The following is a 25,677-nucleotide window of genomic DNA, read 5'->3' on the forward strand; positions in this document are numbered from 1 at the left end:
TTATCGATATATTTGAAAAGACCAATTCATTAGATACTCCGACTTAGGGTAAACCATAGATTAATGCATATTTAGTACAATTATTTTACAGGCAAATTACTTCACTAACCAATATTGCAAGAGATATTAACGTATGGTAACTTTTACCTTTAATATACAATACACAATTTTCCTCTTCAGTATTAGGAGTTATTTATAATAGCAGTGTATGCCAGAGGAAATAAGTGTAGTTTACAGAAGGAATAACTACAAGTAGTAAACGGCATTATGAAGTATAACAAATTTTATCATGAAGACATAGTTGTGGCGTTTAAACTTCACTGTGAAGCGTGGACGTTTTCTGTCTCGGAAAAAAGTATCGGTGAGGATGTAAATGCGTTGCGACCGAAGAATGAAGTAATCCTAGCTTTTCTGATAAGTGACTTGTAATAATACTTTGGGCTAAGGATGAGCGAAGTCAATGAGTTCAACGGCCAGAAGAAAATAAACCCTAACTGTTAATATTCTGAATAATAACAGTTTTTTCAACATTGGAAGGACTCATATAGAGAAGATGAGGCCAAGAATGAATTTAGAGATGCGTATGAGTCGGTCAACTCAAGGAGCTATGACCAAATAAACAGCTTTGCACGTGAAAATTTGAAGCAAGACAGTCATTGCTACAAGAGGGTTGTAGTTACAAGGTAACAGGACAATACATGATTGATAACATATGGCGATTCAACCGAAGCGGAAAATGATCTTGTGGAAGCCGTCATTAACGTAGATGGTAGATATATGGGGCGAAAAAAGCGTTTGTTTTTAATTGATTAAATACTAGGCATATTAGTACAATTATAAGTTAAAAAGGTATAAAAGATCAAATTATGATAATTTGCGTGCGTGCATACGTTCGTGCGTGCGTGTGCGTTCGTGCGTGCGTGTACACTTATATGCATGTGTGTGGTTTATTTTAATTAATATGCAAATGGATAGAAGTCTACAAACGAAAAACTACTCGGTAATGACTTTATTTGCCTACATTTCAATCGCGTTGCAGTGGAAAATTCACGAGTGATTACACTTTGTTGTTTAAAGATCACATTTAACGGGAGCTCTAATTTAAGACGAATGCGTTAATTTTTATCCTGGATTAGTAAATACCACGCGTGAATACGGCTCGGAGGGAATAGGACATTTTCCTAAAACCAATTGCCAATAATTGCATTCTCCAGGTAGAGAGCAACTCCCTCAATATCCGTCTCCTAAAATTATTAGACCAAGAGCGTCGCCTTATAAAGCAAAATTAGCCATTTCTACATTTTCAGCGTTCTCATCTATCTTCCTATTTCAGGAAAACTATGATTAATTTTGTTGAGCCTGTCACTTAAACCAGTGTATATTAAAAGGCATGGCAATCCTGGGAAAAGAGTTGGCGCTAAAAGGAATGCGAAGAGAGTAACAAGGTAGCTAGTTTCGTAGTTCATTCTTTCCACTCTTCCACTTATCTGGTGACGGAGCCACTTGTGTTCTTCAAGTTCAACCAAGTGCCGACAGATGTCAGAGGCGCAGCTAAGCAGCGCCTTCGTAAATATCAGTGAACCTGTTCTGTTGCGAAGTGAAAAACAGGCATGTCATTCCTATTATAAGCCTTGTCTTTTCAAGTTTAAAAATAGGCTGAAAGAGGTAAATTATTCCCGACGATATTGTTAACAATTACCATTTATTTCCCTCATAAACCAGGAATGTTTTCAAAGAAAAATCTGGTTGAATTACTCATTAACATGGACTCTTGTAATTATTTAAAAATATCTGAGTATTTGCAAAAAATTGTAATATTTGGAGATGAATTACATTTTTTTCAGCTCCCGTCAGGGGCGGCCAAGCTCCTTGATAGTCCGAGCCATTTTTCAAATATTTGAAATTTTTCGCGAGCCGCAATTCAATACGTATTTAAAAGGTATGCGAAAAAGGTGTTGAGAACATTTTTTTACAGGAATTATATTTATTGATATCACCTAATAAAAATACAAAATATGTGTATCGAATTTAGTAAATAATCGGTGACAGCACTTCTCAGCCATTCGCTCAAATGCTGGTTAGTTAATACTGATCGGCGTTTGGATTTCACGAACTTTAAAGTGGAATAAAATGATTCACATGAGTACGTTGTCCCGAATATGTAAATAATTCGACAAGCAGCCTTTTTTTCAGGATAGTTCGATTATGGTACAAATTTCAAAAATTCAGTAATCGGCGTAGACTTACAGTATATTTTAATTGTAGAGCTTGATCTCCTTGCGTCTCTATTAATTCTAATTCTCCAGATGCATTTTGGGTCGTAATTATATTGGAAATGAAAAACCTGACCTTGAATTACGTTAATTTCTAATGGATTCAGAAATAAAAGAAAGAGACGATTTAAAATATATCAAGTCTTGAAATCTATTTTGGGATTCCGTCAATATTCCTTCTAGCTTTTTTATATGCTCGTTGAGTTTTTCTTGTTTAATATTTGGAACAATTTTTTTTATTCGAGGAAATTGACAAAAAGTTTTATTTTTGTCTTTTTGAAAAAGTTGTAATTCAGTTAGAAAACTAAATATACACTGTGAGAGGTCATTTATTATTTTATCTTTCCCCTGCAATTATAATTTAGTTTATTCTACTGTTTGTTTATTATAATGTTCCATGGTATCAGTAAAAAACATTAAGTCTTGTAACCGCTCGTCATCGTCTTATTATGAATAGGTTATGTACTTTTCTTTTAGAAATGCACATAAAAGATGAAACAAAACTGCAAATCGATTTGATACGTTGTAGCTAGATAACCATCAAACAATGCAAAAGAATTCAATAAGTTCTTTGTCCTCTAATTCTTCAAGGAAATTTTTGAATTGTGGATGATTTTTTGCATTGGTGTGAATGTAATTTACAATGTGTAACACTTTTCACAGCATCAGGATATTTTTAATATTTTGTAACAAAATGTTCTCGGTGAATTATGCAGTTAATCGGTATGAGTTATGGAATTTGAGAATCATCTCTTAAAAGCCCAATAAGACCAATTTTTTTACCCAGCATTGCCGGAGCTCCATCAGTTGCAATGCTTGCAAGTTTATTAAGAGGCACATCAAAAGTTTTCATTATGGAATCAAATGCACTTTTAATATGGGCACCGCAAGTTGACTCTTGAAGTGCTACTAGTCTAATAATTCTTCTTTAACAACGAAGTCAGGTGAAACAAAACGTCTGTAAACTACCGATTGCGGAAGATCTGTCGATTCTTCAAGGGCTAAGCTGAATGCAATACAGTTCTTCAAATAATTTTTTCAATTATATTCAAGAGATGTATTAATTGCTGTTATGCGTCGTCCGGTTGTGTGTCTCGAGATGGGAATTTGCGAAACAGCTTTGTTCAATACTGCATTATTTGGATCTAAAACTTTAAAAGGCATTTTCCAAGTTGTTTTAATAAACCCTCGCTCTTCATATGGGAGTTTTGCACGAGAAATATTCCAGGCAATAAAAAAAACTGGCTTCAGTCACATTATTAACTTGATTGCTAAAGGCAGTCAAAAATTCACTGTTGTTTATTTACATTTGATTTTAAAGAAAAAAGTTTATCTGATCTTGATTTGGAATTTAGTGGACACTGATTAGAAAACTGAGGATGATTGGTTTTATAATGTCGACGTAAATTGCTAGCTTTATAATTTTTGACCGTAGAAATACAAATAACACATTATGCTTTTCCGTTATTTCATCTACGCATGCATTCTTTTCTCCCTTTATTCCGTCCAACATCCTTATTATATTTGTACCCCTTCCTCGTTTTCCTAACTTCCTCCCCTCTATCCCTGCCTCCAATATCCCAGTGCCAATCAGTATGTTTTGTATCCATTTTTCCTGTCTGCTTGCGATTTATCCCAACAATCCCCTCTCCTCCACCACCATTCCCGGCTACTCTTCATTTCTTTTCCTTTCGGTCCACTTCACCTTCTCCATCCTTCTTCACATCACATTCAAAACGCATCCGATCTAAACATAGCATCCTGCTTCAATGGCCATGTTTCCGCGTCGTACATAACCACGCTACATGTCTACGTTTTAAAAAGCCTTTTCTGAACATCCATACTCATCGTCCCAGTCATCGATTCTCTCCTCCTTGTGAAAGCTTCTTTACCTGACACAAATCTTCTCTTAATGCCTCTTCTACTTTGACAATTTTGGCCCATAAAACTTCTGTGATAAGTAAACCGTTCGACCTACTTTAGTGTTTGCCCCACTATTTCATCGTTTAACTTAGCCTTTCGTTTTCTGTAAAACTGCATAGCCTATGTTTTATTGACATCTATTCTCATCCTATTTCTATCTCACTGAAGTTCCAATTCACTGGGCAATACCTGCAATCCCTTGGCTAACTGACATATTAAAGCTTGACCATTAGCAAACCTAACTGATTTTATGAATTCCCCTCCAACTTTGGTTACTATCGGCAGTTCTTTCCATGTCTCTTTTATCATTTTTCTCCACGTATACGTTGAACGGCAAAGGCGATAACGGGCAACTCTACCTTACTCCCCTTCCTAGCACTGCCCATTCAGACTCTCCGTCACCCACTCGCACCTGAGCAGTCTGAGACATGTAAAGGTTGCGAATTAACCACTATTTCCTCAAATCTATTCCTATTTTCTGCATTATACTTACTTTACAATTCACTCTTTCAAACGCCTTTTCGAAATCTAAAAAATAGGAACTATAAAACCATAAACACACTAATCAACTCGAAGGTCGGTTTGGTAGGTGATGGTAGAGTTCACCCAGTACTAAGCCCTATTTACGGCATGTGAAATTCACACATCAGGGTAGGGGGGCCAGTTCCTTTCTCTGTGCAGGTTCCCATCCCGGGCCCAGGAGGGACCCGGGAAGGACTGGTACCCGGAAAATCACATAGCTTGGATGGAACTGCAAGTGCCCAGGGAGGCTTGCCTGGGAATCGAACCCGGGCCCCCCGGTCGGTAGTCCAACGCTATACCCTTGGATAATCGTGACCCACGAAATAGGAACATATATCCTGATTGTATTCTATTTTCCTCATCAGCATTTGATCATGTACTCTACTCTCCATCCTCTTTTTGTTGATCCAGTGTTGCACTTAAACTGCTAGCGGCATGGAACTCAAAGCCCTCACATAAGTCTGCCTTTCTATTTTTTGGGTACGAACTCACAGTGAATCGACGAAATCTTCTGGCCCAATTCAATATTCATGAGTGCTGTGAAACAGACCAAAGTAATTTCCCCCACGTATTCGTAAACCCTGAAGTAGTTCCACGGGTATGTTGTCTCCCCCCGCGGGCTTATTTGATCTCAATCACATGATGCTCTTTCTATATATCCATAAAGTATATCTGGACCTAAGCTATCTAAAGCACAATAATCCTAAGATATGGTAGCATTTAATTGGGTGTTACTGTGTCTCCAGATTTTGGTGTTCGTTGAGAAAAAAATCTTATTAGTTTCAAATGATGTTTTCAATATTAAGTATTTTTGGGCGGATATTAAAGATTTTACATAGGTTCATAATGTTCTCCAAAACTTGGAGAAACTTTATGCCCTTGAATAAAACAAAATAAGTACGTAGTTTCAGCGAAAATCTTTCATTTTCGAATCCATATACGAATCACGGACGATGGGGTTTTCATGAATCAGGAGAAAGGTTAAATTTTACTAGGAGCCAGAAGAAGGAGAACGACGAAGCTGACTGAATATCTTGGATGTCGGATGGCTTCTTGAATTTTAACAGGAGTTTAATTCTTCACGTCACAAGTACCAGCAATACCGTTTTTTTTAAATGTACCTGGAGGATTAATTAGGGTTATTACATTTAGCCATTGTGAAATACCACTCTCTTCCGTTAATTTAAAATTTATATTCAATTTAAATAGCTTTTTTTCAATAGAGTATTTTGTTAATGGAACAAGTCTAGTCTTTTGCTTTGGGAAAGTGTCCAAAAAATCATCTGATAAATTGTTATTGGGAATAAATGGCTTTACATCCAATTTCCTGTTCCTGTTCATTGACCTTTGTTGATAAGTATTATCAATCTTGGATATACCGGTTAGCCAACTTTAATTTTCTGGGGGTGACATCAACGTAATATCTTATTCGTCGTATAGGGTAGCCCTTCATACCCTTCGCAATGTGCATTATTGCAAGTTTTCTTTGAAAATCACTCTCTTCGCGCCGAAAGTGAAGATGGAGCACGCAAATGGAGCATTACTTTCCTCCCTTCAAAATTAGGAAGGATTTAAACCCTCAAAGGTTATCACTTCGTCAAATAGAGACCACTCCAAGCTACTAGGCAGTGTACTCGTATAGGTCCTCTCAAAACTAGCGTACTTAATAAAATGTAACATTTGGAAAAGGTTTTACAAGTATAGAACTTCCTCAACCACACACCTTAAAATTTAGCCCGCCGGTATCATATTTTTGCCGCCATAAAATGATATTTTAACAAGGACTAAGGTGTAAAAGTATGGATAAATTGACTTCTTGAAATTGAGAAATCGGGCTATGGAATACGCTCAAGGCCCGTATCACACACGCTAATATTTCAGGTTCAAGTCCACGGTTAGCGATAGTGATGATACCTTTTAAATGCTCGCGTGAATTGATAATTTCGAGACGGAGCGGAAACCACGAGGCTTTCCAGCCATTTAAACGTCCCATTCTTTGAAAGGTTGCCACATACAATTTGAACGCTAGACATTGTCGTGGCAGTAAAATGGGACGCTTGCGGCAAAAATGACTCAGTCTGTCATGACGTTTTACAAAACTAGCTCCTCTACCCTGCAAGCGATCCAGTTCGGAAATCCAATTTCATGAGGATCCCATGCACTAGCAGCATATTCTGAATGAGTTGTAACGAGCGAAAGATAAAATATGTTATAGCATTATTTTATTTAATGTTTTCATGATATTATTTTACAAGGAATAGTAATGACGCATCGATTCAGACACCGTCCTAAGATTAGTGCATAAGCCCATTTTTTCCTAAATTACTCGACCCCTTTGTTAAGTTCTGTATGTGATATTAACCTACATCTTCCGCAACTACCGGCCCTATGTGAATTTTTTCTAAAAATCGATGAAATCGCAATTTGGTTTGACAGCAGCGTTTTCACTACTGATCACTTCAATTTCACCAGTACTAGAAAATGACACAACTGCAAATGAATTGTTTTTATTTCTTTTTTTTACATGAATGCAAACAGTTAATGACACATGCATATAAAAACTCTTTTAGGAGGTTGATGGATGCTTAAATAATTCTGAATCGGTAGTTTCATTTGTAAGCAAGTTTTTATTGGCATATTATACACCACATGAGCAAATACAATTTAATGACACTTTGGTCATTAAGGAAAATTAAAATCCTTCCTTTGTGAACAACAATTGAAATAATGCTGAAAAACATAGGGTAATATCCACCATGAATCTCCTTTACCCACCCCAAGTAATAAAACATAAATGGCACGCCCACTCGAAAGTCTCGCGTAATTTGAATTCTGCTCCCAAATGAAATGGTTGTCTGAGTGAAAAGATGATGACCCGAGCTATGTCAAATGCCCTCTCTCTGATGGTTATCGATACAATGATCGCTGAACGTAAATAATATGTTACGAGGGATTAAGAGAAAAGGAAGGGTACTCATTGCACCCGCAGACTCCCATCCGATGCTCTTAACACTTCCGACCCTGAACTTTGTTCTGCCATTCGTCAGGGTAGCCACTCATTGGTGGTTAGTTTGGCAGCGCGCTTTTGCAAGCCCAGTGAGAAACGGAGTAGGATCGACTGCTGGGAAACCAGTGGCACGCGCAGCGATTACCACGATTATTTAACTAGTTGTATAACTCGTATTTGGTAGTCTACCGTTTGAAGTAGGTTTTCGATCGACCAAACTTATTACCCCTAAGTTCCTCACACTCGGTCAACGTACAATATGGTCATTGTTCTCCAATTTCGCTCTCCTTTCATTAGGTCCAATGCCCCTATCCTTTTCCTATCCCTACCTCGCTTGCGTCCTCCCCTCTATCACAGTCTTTAGCAACTCATCGCCAATTAAAATGCTCTTTCGTACTGCACTTGAAGTGTCCTTCACATAGAACCTGAGTAGGGATCAGGATATTCGTTCGTTAGGACAACTCTTGTCACTTCCGAAAATTATTACTCCCTCTAGTTGTTAGGATCCAGGACCCGATCCAGTAAACATAAAAATTGGGTAGGTAGAAAATGTTTCATCGATGCATTTATTACAAAAAATATGTCTATGTGTAAGTATATTCAACAATACATTTGCATATTATACAGCATATTATTATTTAATAAGCATACTTGCATAGCTTCTCGAATTTTATTTCTCCTGCAGTTCTCTAAATTGCAACCGTTAGCGACTCATGTATTGTAAGAAATAATGAGCTCTAAGGCCTCTCAAATAAGAATGGGGAAGAAAATTCCAATGGCCGTAAAAATTAGTTGCCAATCTCTCGTCAGACCAATTGTTGTATTGGTTAAACGGGAATCACGTCAGGGACCAACCACAACCTCTCGACCAGAATACCCTCTGTGGTGGTTTACGGGAAATTAATCCGCGTCAGGGACCAACACACAGCCACACGCACACTATCCTGACTGAAATCCTTCACGAGGCTGTGAGACCCTGTGTTGGTTCCCTAACTCCCACAGTTTCTATATATATTTGACGTTTGTCTCTGGTTGTTTACTTTCAACCTTGTGTTGGAGGTGTTTCCCCTTCGGTTCGCTGAAGAGTGCCACTTTGTGGCCGAAACACGCGTGTTCGACGCATTTCCTGGTTGCTCTTTACCTGTGTCCAGATTCTTCCAGAAGTTGGGCCCTTTTGAGTGTGTGTGTGTGTGTTTCTTGAGTGCTTGTGTGTGTGATTGGTCTGTACCAGTCACAAAGTGTGTGCCTGGGAATATCCTGGAATCTTTAACGGTGTCTACTCTACAGCCTCGTGAAGGATTCCATCTCCATCTGAAATTCTTTAACAGGGTCTCACAACCTCGTGAAGGATTTCAGTCAGGATACTGTGCGTGTGGCTGTGTGTTAGTCCCTGACGCGGATTAATTTCTCGTAAACCACCACAGAGGGTATTCTGGTCGAGAGGTTGTGATTGGTCCCAGACGTGATTCCCGTTTAACCAACACAGCAATTGGTCTGACGAGAGATTAGCAACTAATTTTTACGGCCATTGGAGTTTTCTTCCCCATTCTTATTTGACTCATGTATTACTCATGGTTTAAAGAATATTTTTAACGACTAGGAAAGAATGGATTTCTCAGATGGATAACATACTAGAAATAAAAAACCATGTATATATAAATTCATTCCATCACCAGTATATGTTAAGGCATGGCCCCCACCCCCCCTACCCTGGTGTGCGATTTTCACACTCTGTGGGCTTAGTCCTGGGTGAACTCTACCATTACCAACCAAGCTGACCTTCGGGTTGATTACCGTGTTCATGGTTTACATATTTTTTTAAATTAAGTAATCTACCGGTGAGGGTGGGTTTTGGCTTGACACAACTATCAAATAAATATTTTGTTTCTCCTAACAAAACACGACTCAACGTCCTACTCTACATCAAGTCCCTCTTCATCTCTGAGTACTTTCTTCCTCCCTTCATCCCGTCCAACATCCCTATCCTGTTCCTTCCCTTTCCTCGTTTGCCTAACATTCTCCCCTCTATTACAGTTTTCAGCATCCCACTGCCTCTCAATATGCTTTTCATCCATTTTTCCGACCTCCATAGGATTTCTCCCAACAAACCTCTCTCTTTGCTCACCATACCAAGTACTTCCTCATTTGTTTTCTTCTCTGTCCACCTCACCTTCTCCATTCTTCTCCGCACCCACATTTAAAAAGCCTCCAATCTACGATACTTCTATCCTCCTGCTTAAGTGATCCATGAAATAATATTCCTTCATAGTTTCCTGCTTTTAAGTATTCTATATAAATTACGATTGAAATCAAAAAACATTTTTTACATTTATTTCAAAATGGATGTAGTAACCCCAAGTGACTGAGACTGTGATTAAGCATTCATAGTCGTTTGTATAATTATGTATCCTGATTTCTATATGGCGATCTGTTTATGAATTAATCTTACCGAATATTGGAACAATCTACAATGTTCACGATTAAACTATTTAGCATTACTGCCACTTGAAAACTCATTTTTATTTTGCATTTGAACGATGATATTGCCTAGCATAAGGGAAAATCACGATTTTCAATAAAATAAAATTACCTTTTCTGCGTCAAATGAGCATTTTCAAACGAACCATTGCCCAAATATATAGAGGTACTCGTTCAAGACAGCAAATATGCATAGATTTTTTTGTATCTTGGTGCAATTTACTTTGAATTCTAGGTTATTGATATCATATCTGGTGAAGTGCAAAAAATCTATCAATTTCATAGCTCGGGGTTTAAAACTCTTTCGATTGGGCAGAGTTACTTCGAACTGTTGATTTCCTGTCTCTGACAGGAAGGTGTCACTAACTCAACCGTCGTCTAAAGATAGCGACGGGCCCGTGTAATATACGTAGGTATCTCACGTGCACGCCATATCACTCCCACGGAAAGGACAGGTTTGCTTGCCGGATATGAGATGATAAACGAACAAATTCGACGCGATGGCTTACCACGTCCGCACGTGGACGTCATCACTCACCCGAATGACACCAAAGGGACTTAAAACCATTTCCGAATCCTCTGTTTCACTTCACTTTTCTCGCCTCCTCCTCGGCTGTGCCGGATGTCGAGTTCACGTGGTTTGCCCCAAAAAAATGTGGAATAATTATTTTCCGCCAATGTGGACGACTGGAGAGGGGCGATTTGTGACGGGGCAGGTGGTGGAAAAGCAAATAGACCCGCGTCAGTTGTCTGTGGGCCGTTACACTGTGCTGATCACTAGAAAACCGGACCCCTGTTCGAGGGTTGCGTCACGAATTCACGATGCCACGTTCCATCGATCAACGATACGCGATAAAATTTTATGTTAAGCGGAAAATCGGGTCCGGGAGAGACAGCAATGTCCGGAGGAATGGTTTTCCGTTGGCACAACGTATTCCGGGAGGGTAGAGGGGAGGTTGGCGATGAGGAATGTCCTGATTACCCACCAACAACTCAGTTTGAATGTGCCAAAAGTGAGCCACATGCTCAATTCTGATTGACCACCAAGTGTCACGTTAGCAGAAGAATGCAATATTCAGAAAACTACCCTACATTTTTACAGAAGGTTTAGCCATGAGCAAGGTTTGCCAAGATGGTCCCCAAGGTGCTGTCGGAAGACTGCAGCTTGTGTGGCTATCTTGCCCTCTGTGACCTCTTGGAACACGTTGAAAGCGACCCAATTTTTTAGAGTGATTGGTTACAGGTTATTACTGGTGGTACTGATAGAAGAGCTGGTACTCAAATAGTACTCTTTGAGTACGACCCAAGTACAACGTCTTCATTTTAGGCCACTGGATTATGTCAAATAGGTCATGACGGTGTGCCTGAACGAGGGTCCTGTTGATGCCTTACTGGAAGCATACCACAACTCTGGCTGAGGCACTCTTATTAAGAATTTTAGCAATTTCTACTTTGATCTGCTACTAAATGTTTTCCGCAGATTAATTATACTCCATTTTTCGGACAACCCTTGTATGCGTTCATACAGTTTACACAAAACATCGAAGGCAGGCCAACACTCGAACGCATGGATATAAAAGAGGCGAGGGGTGGGCAATTGTTGTAGAGGTGGAAGGAACATATACTACATTATGTATAAACGATAAGTTTTTGCACCCTTGAAAAATTTATTTCGCCTAATGGATGAACAGGGGAGAGTATGGTTAGATAGTTTGTTCGGTTACAGACATGAGAACGCACGGTTAAAAATCCCACTAGCGTGAAAAACGTTTTCTCCTTTGACCAATATTGAATCCCTTTTTTGTTCTACCATGACAACATAGAGATGGAGAGAGAGAGAGAGAGAGAGAGAGAGAGAGAGACTACAGTGTCACCACAGTCACGAATCAAGAAGATTGGTTCCGTCACAACTATCGCGGCTTGCCTTACAATATGCAAAGAAATGGTGGCATGGCAGATGAGGACCGAATAGAATTACTGACATCCCAACAAGTATTTAATATAGTGATTCAAGGGTATAAAATACGAGAGTGTGAGTATAAAACTTAACTCACTATATTGAGGGAAAACATTGACATGAGCGGGGTAGATGATGCGATAAATTGTGGCTGTGAAAATAGCATAGTGGATGCAATCAGCCAAGTGAATATTCTCAATAAATGTCTGCCATTAAACATCACTGCTCCCTTCTTAGACAGCCTTGCTCCAGAATTCATTTTTTTTAATAGGACCTGAAACTGATTATATGACTTCTTCTACTCTTCTTCAAAGTTTATTTCATGAAAATGATATTCTATTTTACCCTGATGTGCTGCAGGATAATAAAAAGCACTCCAACTGTTTGGTTTAGAACTGCGGTCTCAGAAAATATGGACTTTCATGAAGAGTGCAAAGATTCATTTTCCAATAAAGGCGATTTAACGCCGTTTTTACGGATATAAAAAAACAGGTTATCGTAATATTGATTGCCATTGGATTTAAAAACTTAAATTTCAAATAGTATTTTTTAATGGTTTTCTTGCAATGTTTTTGTACAACACGCCTTATCACCATTCGGAGATCATTGAAATTGAAAGTTTTGTGGGCCTAATTGAGCAGTATAACTTTGTGAACAAGGTTTTTCTGGTCTTGTTTTCCAGTTGAGGTTTAAACTGAGCAAAACATAAACTTATTGATGAATTAATGCCTGAGAACTTGTTTCCGAAGTGCAAGTTCAAACGCCTCATCAATAGTAAAAATTTTTTCGGTAAATTTTGAATTTTTAAAACCCCCTTATAGAGTGATAGCCTTCTATATAATTTGGTGAAGTAAAAATTTGTTTCACCAATTCTTTTCATGTTTTTTACCTCCTCATGCTATCCGTAATGATTTTAGGCACTGGACTATTTACGAGAAAGCTTCTCTAAGCCAAAAAACCTAAAAGAGAATAAATCGTATATTACGTTGTGGGATTTGCTCGCTTTTGTTTACCCCTGTGACAAATTAGATCATCCGTTACTTCTTACGAACAGAGCTCGGGTGGAAACGCCATTTAAGGCCACAAGTTGCTGCGTTATAACTAGGCGTACTATGGTAGTTGACTCAATCCAATTAATTGTTGGTACACAACTTGTACCTCTGAAAGGTTATAGATCTGACAACTATTATTATATACTGCTAATTGCGCGAACTTCCTATTGTTTGTCCAAGAACATCTTTCTCTTCAATATTAAATGTATTATACATGCCATCCAAAAGACCTATTTACTTCCTTTCCTTACCCGTCTTATCATACATTTTCTCGCCTTATATGGTATTTAGCAATCCACTACATTTCAGGATTTCCTCCAACCACTTTTTCTCTCTTCCTCAAACTTTATCTGGCTACACTATTACCATTCCTCTAATTCTATGGCTTGGCCTTCCTCATAATTATGATGAATCTTATTTTCTCAATTTTCCGCCATTCTCACATCAAGAAAGCTTCAAGACTTTGCCTCAGGCCTGGTTATAGCTCCATGCGGCGCTAAGCTCCTCATTACAAGTTCTGTCCCAAATGTAATTAGAATAAATCTGGGGACAAACATTTATTGCAGATCAAAGTAAAAATAACTAAAATTCTTCATAAAGGCATCCTTATGTATCGACACACCAATGCCAGTGCCTCCACCAGTTGTGGTATGCTTCCTGTAAGAAATAAACAGGACCCTCTCATATATTCTACTGTTCCAGGCTTCGCTTCGGGGAATCATTTATTATCCAGACTGAAAAGACTTTGTGCTTTTCCATAGATTTTAATGATAAGGTACAACGCGTTTCACTTGCAGTATCATCAGATACGTGATGATCAAGTCATGTACCTGATGATGCCGCAAGTCGGTGAAACGCACTGTACCATATGATAAGAATCTGTGGAAAAGTGCAGTCTTTTTAGTCTGGATAACAGGACCCTCGTTCAGGCACCACGTCTTGGCCTCTTTGACATAATGCAGTGGTCTAAAATGGTACTCAAAGGGGTTATTCAAAAAAATTTGGGTCACCTTCACCGTAGTTCAAGAGGTCCAAGGTAAGATTGTCACGCAAGAAGTCTTCCGACAGCTTTGCACCTTGTCCCTTGCAACTTGCAAGCACCTTGGGGAACATCTTGGCATACCCTTCTCATGTCTAAATCTTCTGAAAGAATCCAATGAATACACTGTGGTTTTCTGATTACTGCACTCTTCTGCTAACACCCTGGCACTTATGGGTCAATCAGAGTTGAGCATAAGTCTCACTTTTTGCACATTTTCATCACACTGGGTTGTGTTGTTGATGGATGCCTAGGGTATTCCTCCTCGTTACCCACCCAGAACATCCTGTTCAAGCAGATAACCATTACTTGGGACATTTCTCCATCTCTATAAGCATTCTTAACCATGGTCATTGTCTTCGAACCCACTTTTCCAAGTTTAATGACCAATTTTATTGCATGCCATTTCTCCATGCAAAGTGGCATCGTGAATTTGTGACGCGACCGTCCAACAGGGGTCCAATCTAGCAGCAATCCGCACACTGTAAATTCCCACAGTTAACCGACGTGAGTCGTGTTGCTCTCCCAATACCTCCCATTACCTTTCCCACCAAATATCACCCCACTCCAGCCATCTGTATTGGTGGAAAAAAATTATTCTACTTATTTTTGGAACAGACCCTGTTAGACCTTCATCTTTTATTTTATTTACGTCTTTAATTAGCTCACAAATCATAAATTCGGAGTTAATTAAACATGCGTCTTTTCTAATAGCGTAGGAGAAGCAAGATGGTTTGCAGTACTTTGTTGTAGTTTGCAAGTACTTTGACTTATCCTAATACTTTTACTGCAATGTCCATTTTACTCCAAAACACCGCATAAATGTACGTATTGCTCCTACTCCTCTTTTATTGCCTTCGATGACAGGATTGACCTTATCCTTCCTACTTTTTGAGTATTTCACTACTTTCGTTTTCTTGCGGTCAATATTAACCTTTTGCTTCTCGTATTTCTCCTGAAAAGCATCAAACAATGCACGTATCTATTGATGCTTGATTGCCTACCTGCTGCTTGAATATGGGGAAAATTTTCTCTTCGACACCCACTTTAAATCCCGGCTTAAGCCTTTCCCATCAAACCATTACTAATTCCTTAGCGCATAACTTAAAAAGCAACGGCGGTTACGGACAACACCGCCTTCCTCCCCTGCCTATCACGGCTCTTTCCCATTCTCCCTTTGCCACAAACAGACCTTGTTGGTGCATTATCTCGAGCCAAAAGATAAAATTAGTAATTAAATAAGAAATTAGGGCAAATTATAAGAGAACAAGTTGTGAAAAATAATAAGGATCTTTTGGTCAAATCATAAAATAAAAAAATTATCAAAAATATTGACTGCAAATAGACTGATATTTACTCACCATAAATCAGACCAAATATTCATGATATTTCTTGCTGTTTATTAACTTTCTAGTTGACTTTAACCAAGGGATAAGCTACTTACCAAACTTTAGTTAATGGAGTATTTCCCATTTCTGATAATCTTCAAAATCTCCTGTTTCGTCGCGCTTGACCGAAACCTTTGGACAGCAAGTTATACCCTAGGAAAAAGCTGTGAAAATATATGGTCAAATAAATTATTTTTTCCTAAATAATTTATTAATGTTTTTTCAGTTCTGAGGCTAGTGCACAGGTTTATGTTGGATTTTCGTTTTATATTTAACGTGGTGTACCTCTGCAAAGGTGTAATTCATATATAATACAAAATTCAAATTTTTTGTGCAAAATAATTATTCATGACATTAACAGATTGCATAGAGGGCTTCGATAATATTCTCTTCATTTTCCATCAACACCCTGGGAACTGCATCCTAGCACAGGATAAATAAATAGATAGATGGAGGTCTTTGTTTGGGCGAAATTGAGACCTAATGGTTCCCTCTTCCATTTAACCCAGGACGCAGAGGATGAGCAGCATTCTTCTGGATTGAACCAGCCAGTGATCATTCTCATTTAAGTTGGAAGTAAAAGCAGATATGGTTATTCAAACTTTTTTATTGACAAGAATCGTCTCCAAGAATTGATATCACAGTTCATGCAAGCTATAGCTCTTTTTTAATTGTTCATTTTTGGTCAACTAAAAAATATTCTTCACTGATGAAAAAAACAGCGAATAGCTGTTTAGATGAATCGCAGTATGCTATGAAATAGAGTTGAAGTGCCCCAAATTAATTCTCCTATCATAGAACTATAGACAGCTAACTTCACTCTTTAGTACACTCATGGGAATGGCTAAATGGAGGTGGGTAATGACACATTGTAGAGCCCTGAAGAGCTTTACTCCTCGGCCATAGCACTCACAGAACTTTAAAACAATCTCGGCTGTCTACCATCTTTTTTTTGAGACCAGGGGAGGTAGAACTTGAAACCTCTGGCTCATTTTGCCCCTTCACTTGGGAGAGACAGTAAATTTCCAAAGGTTGAATCATTGATCACCTTTTCTTTTCTTGTGAAGTCTACAAAAATATAGGCTAGTTTTTCTTCCTCAGAAGAAATAGTTCAGTCACTCACCCACTCATTTCTCTACAAAAGTGTAATGAATTCGAATTCGTGTAGGAGTTCCCAGAAGAAAATGCACAATCGATCCCAGAAGTCGATATTGAGTACTCTTCTCAAGTGACGGGACCATGGGAATGGATCGATAATCACCGTTATGCCAGCCAGGAGCCATTTCACCTTCCTTTTCAGTGACTTGGAGTGGGAGCGGCAGAAATATTTCCGTGGCTGGGGAGGTAGCATTGGGTAATATGCCTCATTCGATGATCTGTCATATGATTCGCTCGATGTTTTGTCATACGAATCCCTGGGTGACTTATTGTGCCACTCCATCGATGGACTTCCGTGTGTTTCGCTCAATGATGATGCGTCATAAGACTCGTGGGATGACTTATCATAAGACTCGTGGGATGACTTATCATAAGACTCGTGGGATGGCTTATCATAAGACTCGTGGGATGACTTATCTTGATACTCGTAGGATGACTTATCATAAGACTCGTGGGATGACTTATCATAAGACTCGTGGGATGACTTATCTTGATTTTCGTAGGATGATTCATCATGCGTATCGTACGTTGATTCGTGATGAGATTCGCTCGATGCTGAGCTTGGTGATGACGAGTGGTGCGACGATGAATGATCCTGGTACTCTGAGGAGTCGTGGGAAGATGAATGGTATGGCTTGTATGGCATTTTGTTGAAGGAAAATCTCAGATTCGAGTCCTCCAACTCGTCGTGCAGCACCTCCGAGTTATTGCTACCCGTCTGACCGCTCCTCAGCATGCTGGGGTTCATCTTCGGGTTCAATGTTTCCAGCAAACTCCTTTCCGTGTCCCCGTTCATCACGGACGCGTTCCCTCCGACGGTTGTGTTAGCTGGAAGAGAGATGCACAACGGATCAGATTTATACACTAATGCGTTTTTCGGATTTTCGTTAAGTTTATCGTTTTACATGATCGGGGTGTGAGCTTGGATATACCAATTGCCGGTCGAGGGGGTGTGAACAATTTATTGTTCTAAAACATATGTCATTGATAGGGATTTAAGATTTGGTCTAGGGTTCGAACGGTTAAAATGAGTTTCTGAGAAAAGTAGCCCATTCTCCCTGACATCCAGAGACTGCGAGGGGTAGATACAATAAATAAAGCACACCGACATGTTACATTCGATTTTGATACCATGTTGAATGCAAGCTGTTGTGAAAGAAAATTCATGGCAGTTGGACCATTTAACAATTATCTTAGGAAATAACATTTGTGTGTCATTTAATCTTATTGTTGTATGCTTGGTGCGTAATTATCTACTTCCAAACACCCTAAAGGTGACATTAAGATTGAGACGGCATAATTTAGAAAGATTGAGCAACCGAAGTGGGCTCTTCGGAATGAGTTATGGAAAAAAGAATACTTTGTTGAGATAACAAGGGAGAGAAAAGTGATCTAAATAGGGCCCGTATTGAGAGGAGATGGCTTAAAACAGTTGAAAAACGTACTTAGACAAGAGAAGATGCATCAATATTCTGGACGAGTGGAGTTAGGGGAGTCATTACACTATGACGTGAAGAGAATGAAAGAGGGAAGGCGTTAGTTGAGAAGAAAGTAAACATGGGATGCCGGATCTCATATGAATGTCGACGGCGATGCTTTGATGCGTCATTAGGGACTCGACAATAATTGACGCCTAACTTTTAATTCTAGTTGGAAGCACAACTTATGTTTCGTAGTTCGCGGCAATGGCATTAGGGGTGCCTGCAAGTAGGTAAGCTAGTCATGCCTTGTTCCTAGCATTACCTGTGTCCACGCAGGGTGTACATGTAGGGAGGCTATAGTCTTTGCACCAGATGGGGGGTGTGAAGGATGAGTGGCAGTGGGTGGGGTGTCGCATAATAAATGGAGTTAAATACGTTCCTTTGTGGATGATTCGTTCAATGGGTATCTATTCGGAAGGTTCACGCGGTGAATGGGAGTGGTGAGATGCTAATGACCCCATCATCGCCCTATTGAGGTGCAGAAAATAAGTGGATGGATAAGATTCAGAATACTACCGAATTAGAGTAGATTTTTTGGTAAACCTCGTTATTACATTATTCTGTAGTATTTTGAAACTGACTGTATTAGCTAATACGACATATATATCGGTAAATCCCGCACAAATTATTTAAATAACTTATTGATCACCTCTACATAGTTTTTACCCTCCATTACTCTATCCAAAATTCCTATTATTTTCCTCCCTGTGCCTCGCATTCTCATGTTAAGATCGGGTATATATATATATATATATATATATATATATATATATATATATATATATATATATATATATATATGATATTTCTTCGAAGTAACACGGAAGTGTTGAATACAAAACTTGGACAGCAGCAAACAATATAAAAACACAAAATAAGAACATTCAAACGTTATCTCTTAATAATTTTGACGGAATTTAGCTCTGCCTTCCTTAGAAGAAACATTAGTACTGACTGCTGGAATAGGGGAGGTGAGGAATGCGAGAGAAAGAGAAGGGGGCGTGGGAAGGGGAGAATGGGAGGCGGGGGAGGGGCGAGAGAAATTTCGGGGGAGAGGAGAGGCTAGAGGGGGGCGGAATATATTATATATATATATATTTATTTATTTATTTATTTATTTATTTATTAGGTAATCTACCGGTTAAGGTAGGTTTTTGGATGGACATAGCTACCAAATAAATATTTTTTGATTCCTAAAAAAAAGGGATTTCGTGTTTGAATGTTTATATTTGTATGTGTATATATATATATAATTCTTTATACATGTATAAACATATACATGTATAAACATATACATGTATATATATATACATGTATATTTATATGTATATACATATATATATTTTTATAAACATATAAATATATTCAAATTTATTTTTAGAATATAGATATTTTTAATTTTAGGAAAAGTTTGTGACTTTAGAGAACCTTTGTTCGTCTAAAATCCTGTAATAATTTTTTCTGGAATCCTTTTACGCCCATTTGTCACATTCTCATCTATCCTTAATGTTTTATGACAATCTAATCCCCGCATTGGCAAATATTTTGGCGAAAATAGGTCAGCGCATTGAAAGCAGTTTATACTTTCAAACAAATGTTCTTATAATGTGCATACCTATGACTTATGTTCTAATTTTTCCTCAGCTCTGTGACAAGGCAGAATGTGGAAATGTCATAACATGACAAATTTCAGAATATCTTGTCGGAAGAGTAACTTCAATAGGGGAAATATAACTCGAAGTGAGTTTCCTGCGTCTGAAGTCCCTGTGTAATATCCAAGGGTGTTTGGAGTTTATGAAAGGTTTTCTTCATCACAAACCATGGGATATTTAAACGAAAGCCTAGAGTCTCTCAGAGCTCAGTAATGACTATGAGTAGAAGCCGTTATCAACCCACTTCCACTTTTAACAGAAGTCTCACATTCATTGATTATTACATATTACTAAATTAAATAAATATAATGAAAATGGTAACGTCTTCACCTTATAAAATCATGTTTCTCAATCGCGAGAACAACTCAAAAATGTATAGGCTCTGTGGTTCTATCTGCAACCCAAATAATGTAGTTGGCTGTATACTTCCTAACACCGCTAAAATAGGCAGAAGTGTTATGGATATGCTGGCCTAGGCTAATTAGGCAGCTGCGCCAGTGATTCTAGTGCTCGGAAAATAGACTAGATGGTACTCATTCGGAATGATGCATGCGAGTGAACGATAAATTGGATCGAAAAGAGAAAAGGGATGAGGGCTGGCAAGGGAGGCCGATTTTGTCCATCAATAGCAACCGTTTTCTGCATCTGCTTGTATGTGTCCACAAAATGTACTTCCCTTGAATTCGCAGCATTGCAAACTTGAACTCCCCCGAACTAAAATCAGTCACTGCATATTGCGTCCAATTTAGTGCTAAACTAATTTTTCTTCTCAACTGAAGTCATCAGTTGGTTAGCACAAATGAACTTTGTACTACAGTAATCCATTGGAAAGACTAAATCGTTGCTAGAGAGCTTCAAAATATATTTTTTAGATTTTAAATCTGCGTCAGTCTCATCAAATGACCGTTATTTTTTGTAGTAGGGGGTGAATTCACGTAGCATAGCGAGATACGAGGTTAGTTGGATAGGTTATCGGATCACCACCATATGTCAACGCTAGAGTAACGAGTTTCCTGCTTAGTAATTGGTAATCCTTTATAAGTAATCACGTAAGAGCCAGTGCTCTGGGAATATATAGTATCTGTGGTGCGGACGCTACTATGTTGTTGTTCGCTCTTCGAGAGTTTGAAAATTTATCATAGCAACACCGTCTCGGGCCTACAGAAATAACGTGATCAGTATACGTAGGCTTATGAAATAACTGTAAGTATTGTAAGTAACTTTAAGTTTTCTATTAAAATAATATATTGAAATGGAATGCCTCAAATTTTTCAGGGGCATATTTTAATTATTGGTACGAAATATACTTACAAAATATGTTTCATACATCTGTTTTCTTTCGCAAGTGTCCAGCAATATATTCCCTTCTTATCTATACTCCGAATGGAGTTTACACATCGACTTTCAACACATTGCTTAAACTCCGAAAATCGTGTTGAAAATTGGAAATTAATTTCTTTCAGAATTAAAGCATTTATGTTTTATTTAATTACGTGCTTTCTTCATGATCCAAGCGTGTCTTGGAGTTAAAATTTTACTCTTTTGAATTAGTTTATCGAAAAATTTTAGCAATATATTTACACAAAAAAAGTTGGAGGAAACCGACTCATTTTTATGTGACACAATGACAAATCTAGAAAAAGGAGTATGAACGAACCTAAAAATGAAAACTTCCCCAAGTCGCTTACAGGTTTGAATTAAATTATCTAGGGATGTATATTTATAATTTTTAATTATCCACAATTAATGCATTTGAACCGTCTGACCTCGAATTGGAACGTCATTTCAAGGTGAAAAGAGTAAAATTTAACTTGAGGCCTTGTTGATAACAAGTATCAAAATGAATATTTCTAGATAAAATAAAGACAACATGGTACGAGAGAAGTTTCCTTTGAGTTAATGTTTGTGGTTTTCTTTACATTTTGAAACTTGTAATATTTAAATAAAATGTACTTTTGGTGATCATTCGTTTTTACCAGTAGCTTTCTTCATCTTTCTGTTCGCGTATTTGTAGATAATCAGTAACATGGAGTTAAAAGTTTTCAACCAGCTTGGAGAAAATTGCATCGTAAATGAAGTAATTGGTTGACCAACTCCACACGCGTTCATCGACCGCAGATTGTGCCGTCCCAACCGTCCCAAAGTAATAAGTGAAAATATGCTATGCTAAAAAAACGAGTTTTTTTCATATCTAAGAATTTTGACAAGTGCTGAAAATTATTCGTAATTGGATGAATTCTCCTGTTGTTTCCGAAATTTCCACCATTCTAGTAACCAAAGCAGACGTGGAAACGTGTTTTCCCACTCCTCCCGTCCCGTGAAGCCACTCTCAGTATTTTTAAATCAGCTGAAACGACACCCGTGTCCACTTATATATGGACTACATATTACCAAAAACAATGCAGTAACACCGATAACTGGTAATATGGCTTAAGTTAATAGAATATATTTGAAATGTTCAATAATATTTACACTTCAGTTGGCAAGAAAACTGTTGAGGGGGAAATTTAAGAGCATTGTTTGCATTATATATACATTTGTGTGTGTGTGTGTGTGTATATATATATATATATATATATATATATATATATATATATATATATATATATATATATATATATATATACACACACACACACACATATATATATATATATATACACACACACACACACACACACACACACACATATATATATATATATATATATATATATGTATGTGTGTGTGTGTGTTTGTGCGTGCGTGTATGCATTTAATTTGCAAAATGGCCAACATCCGTAAATTCAAATTAAGTAGATTCAGGCGTAATGTGGAGGAAGTCGAACATAATAAATAACTGATCGAAGCACTTTTCCACTCGATAAAATTCTTTTTACGACCAGGTTTCGCTGTATTACATCATGATCATCATCATGTAATACAATGAAACCCGGTCGCAAAATAAAATTTTATCAAGTGGAAAAGTGCTACGATCAGTTAATTATTTATAATTTCTCTCTCAATGCTCATCATTTTTCTGAGTCAGAATCAAAAATTATTTATCCGATCAAAACTTAGTCGGCTTGGTTTCAATTAGTCTTTACATATGTGAGAAGCATAGAGGCTAAAATGCGTTCTCTTCAAAATTTTAAATATATATTAATATATAAATAAATAAATATATATATTCAAAATTAATCGCACGATCACAACTACTACTAAATAAAAGTAAATACCTGCGCTAACTTCCCTAAAACCTTTCTCAATTAGGTTGCGATATTTGATAAATTCTCAATCCTCTAGGAATGACCTTACCTAATTCAAAATGGATATTGAGTGCATGCTTAGCTGAATTTTGGAAGAGAAGGAAGTGGAAGAAGGAATCAGGATGGTGTGGTGGCTTCCCACCTAGTGGGTCCGGGTTTTAATTCTTATGACGGATCCGCAGATCTTTTTCAGTGATATCCCGATTCTTAGTTGAGGTGCCTTGTAAATGGCACTTTAAGTCCATCGAATGGAGCGCTAAGCTGCGCACCCCTTGGCGCCTTTCGTTGAGGGTAGCCTATTGCCGACGCCAGGTTTCTCTCATCCCTTCCTCATTTCCCATCCATCCTTAATAGCGCAAATGACCTCAGCTGTCAGTCGCCTCCCCTAAAAACTATTACTACTACTGCTACGAAGTGAAAGTCTTATTTTGGAAATGAAAAGCTTATTTTTGAAGTAGGAGACCGGAGATAGATAAAGTCAGATTTGGTGATGTTATGGTGGTTGTTACCGGCGAAAGTGAAATGAGAGAGAATTTTCTCGACACTAGGAGAGGCAATGAAGGAGAATGAAATAAAAGTAAATTTTTGCAAAACAGTGTGATAAAAAAAACAGCGGAAAAAATCATATCTGATGGAAGAAGAATACAATAGAGCAAATAAAAAGGTCTGATAAACATAACATATTGAGAGAAAGATAAACGTACATTGGGTCATTACAATAAAGGGTAAACGAGGTAAGTTGCGAAGAAGGAAGATTTGAATGTTATGTTTTGCAGTAACCTTGAAATGGAGCTGAGGAAGGGACTGATTAAATGCATGGAGTCTTCTGGTGTACGGTTGCGGAATATGAAGGACATAAATGGACTCTTTGAAATGTTTGCATGTCGAAGGGATTTTTGAGTACAAGAGGCTGGGTGTAGAACTAAATTAAGAAATTATTATTAATTATATGGATAATATTAATTAATTAATATTCATCTTTGCTCAGAAAATAATGTAAAAATGAATCCGCGTTGTGTTAAGAAGGCGATGGATGCGCTAGCAACGGGCAATGAGGACCTAATGGAAGAGAGAAAAAGAGATGAAAGAGAAGAAAAATGATAAGGCTGCACTGAGAAAGGAGGATTGAAGAGATTGAGTCAGGCTTGGCAAAGAAAAATATGGACAAGGAGTGAATCAGATAAACATTACGGTGATGGTAATACTAGAAATGAATAACAATGGATTTATCGAATGATTCGCATTCGAAAATATATTAATCATGAAAAAAACTTGTTATTACTTGAATGAACTCAAATTGAAACTAGATACTAAAACCCACCCTGAGTTGCCTCCAAATTGTAGTTTTCTGCATAACTCCCGCCGGTCGATTCAAAATCATTCGGCGAGTCGTCATTGACCGAGAATTCGATATCATTCGCCAAATCGGATTCGGCCGTTGCTTCCAAATTGTAGTTTTCTGCATAACTCCCACCGGTCAATTCTAAATCACTCGTTGAGTCGTTATTGACCGAGAATTCGATATCATTCGCCAAATCAGATTCGACCAAGGCTGCCGAGTTCACGCACAAGCATAGTCCCAGGCAGACGAGGAACGTGTTGGATCTCATGTCCTGTTGGAGAAACAAGTAGTTTGTCATTGTAATTTGAGTTTGCCGTGCTTAATATCCAACGACATGACGTTTTAAAATATAGAAATAGAAGTAACTAGTTATCACTTCAGCACTTACTCTATGTGTCATCCTTGCATTTGCTGGCCCTAACTTCTTCGAATGAGCCGAAGGCGAGCCGACACCTGTGCAGTCTTGATTGTATTGGCTGTTATTTCTGAGGAGTTTCACTTTCGAATGAAGGTGGGCTTCCGTAACAGGGAAGCAATATATAGGCCCGTAACGACGATACTGGTTTATGAGCAGACGGCGGGGCGAGAATATATTCCGTAAGATTATTTAGGGAACCGGTCGAACCAAGCCATGGATCACCTAATCTGACAACTTCCTCAAGGATAACTCATGACATTAATACAAGCGCCAAATAGAAGGGCTATACTCGGGAGTCAAATATTTTTTTGTACAACGTAATGAATAGAGAGTTATCTGTGGGGTTATAATTAAAAAAAATCTGCATTTAAATTAAATCGCCTCAGGTTTTCTCGGCACATCGAATGTAGAAGAGAGTAATCATGTTTCGCCATATTTTTGCGGAATTATTTCTAAAATGCTTGACTCTGCAGACACCGATAGGTGGGTGCCTTTGCAACGTTATTAGTTTGCTAAACTGCTCCGTTTAATAAGTGATTGAACTTTCCTAAATTTTCCAATTTCCGGCTCATTACTTTGGTGTATTTCTTTGGCCCTAAATAGAAATTTCTAAACCATTATAGAGCCTATCATTTAAGCGTTAATCCAGAAGTGCCCACGCTAAATAAATCGAATTTGAAAGAAATTTACTTTCCCAAATCACATTCAAGATAAAGCTCTAATTGAAATACTCCATGGA

The 25,677-nt window shown here is 38.0% G+C and overlaps 1 protein-coding gene across 1 annotated transcript; it reads right to left on the reverse strand.

Moving 5' to 3' along the window:
• Positions 1-16,774: 16,774 nt before the first annotated feature.
• Positions 16,775-24,920, reverse strand: LOC139700350 (dentin sialophosphoprotein-like). Its single transcript, XM_071598990.1, has 3 exons — positions 24,909-24,920; positions 24,500-24,791; positions 16,775-17,625 (listed from the first exon to the last, which is right to left on the reverse strand). The coding sequence occupies exons 1-3, from the start codon at positions 24,918-24,920 to the stop codon at positions 16,775-16,777; spliced, it is 1,155 nt and encodes a 384-aa protein (XP_071455091.1).
• Between the last annotated feature and the right edge of the window lie 757 nt (positions 24,921-25,677).

The sequence above is a fragment of the Hetaerina americana genome, unplaced genomic scaffold (genome assembly GCF_022747635.1).
Source record: "Hetaerina americana unplaced genomic scaffold, ioHetAmer1.1.p SCAF_10, whole genome shotgun sequence".
In the NCBI taxonomy this organism is placed as follows: Eukaryota; Metazoa; Arthropoda; class Insecta; order Odonata; family Calopterygidae; genus Hetaerina; species Hetaerina americana.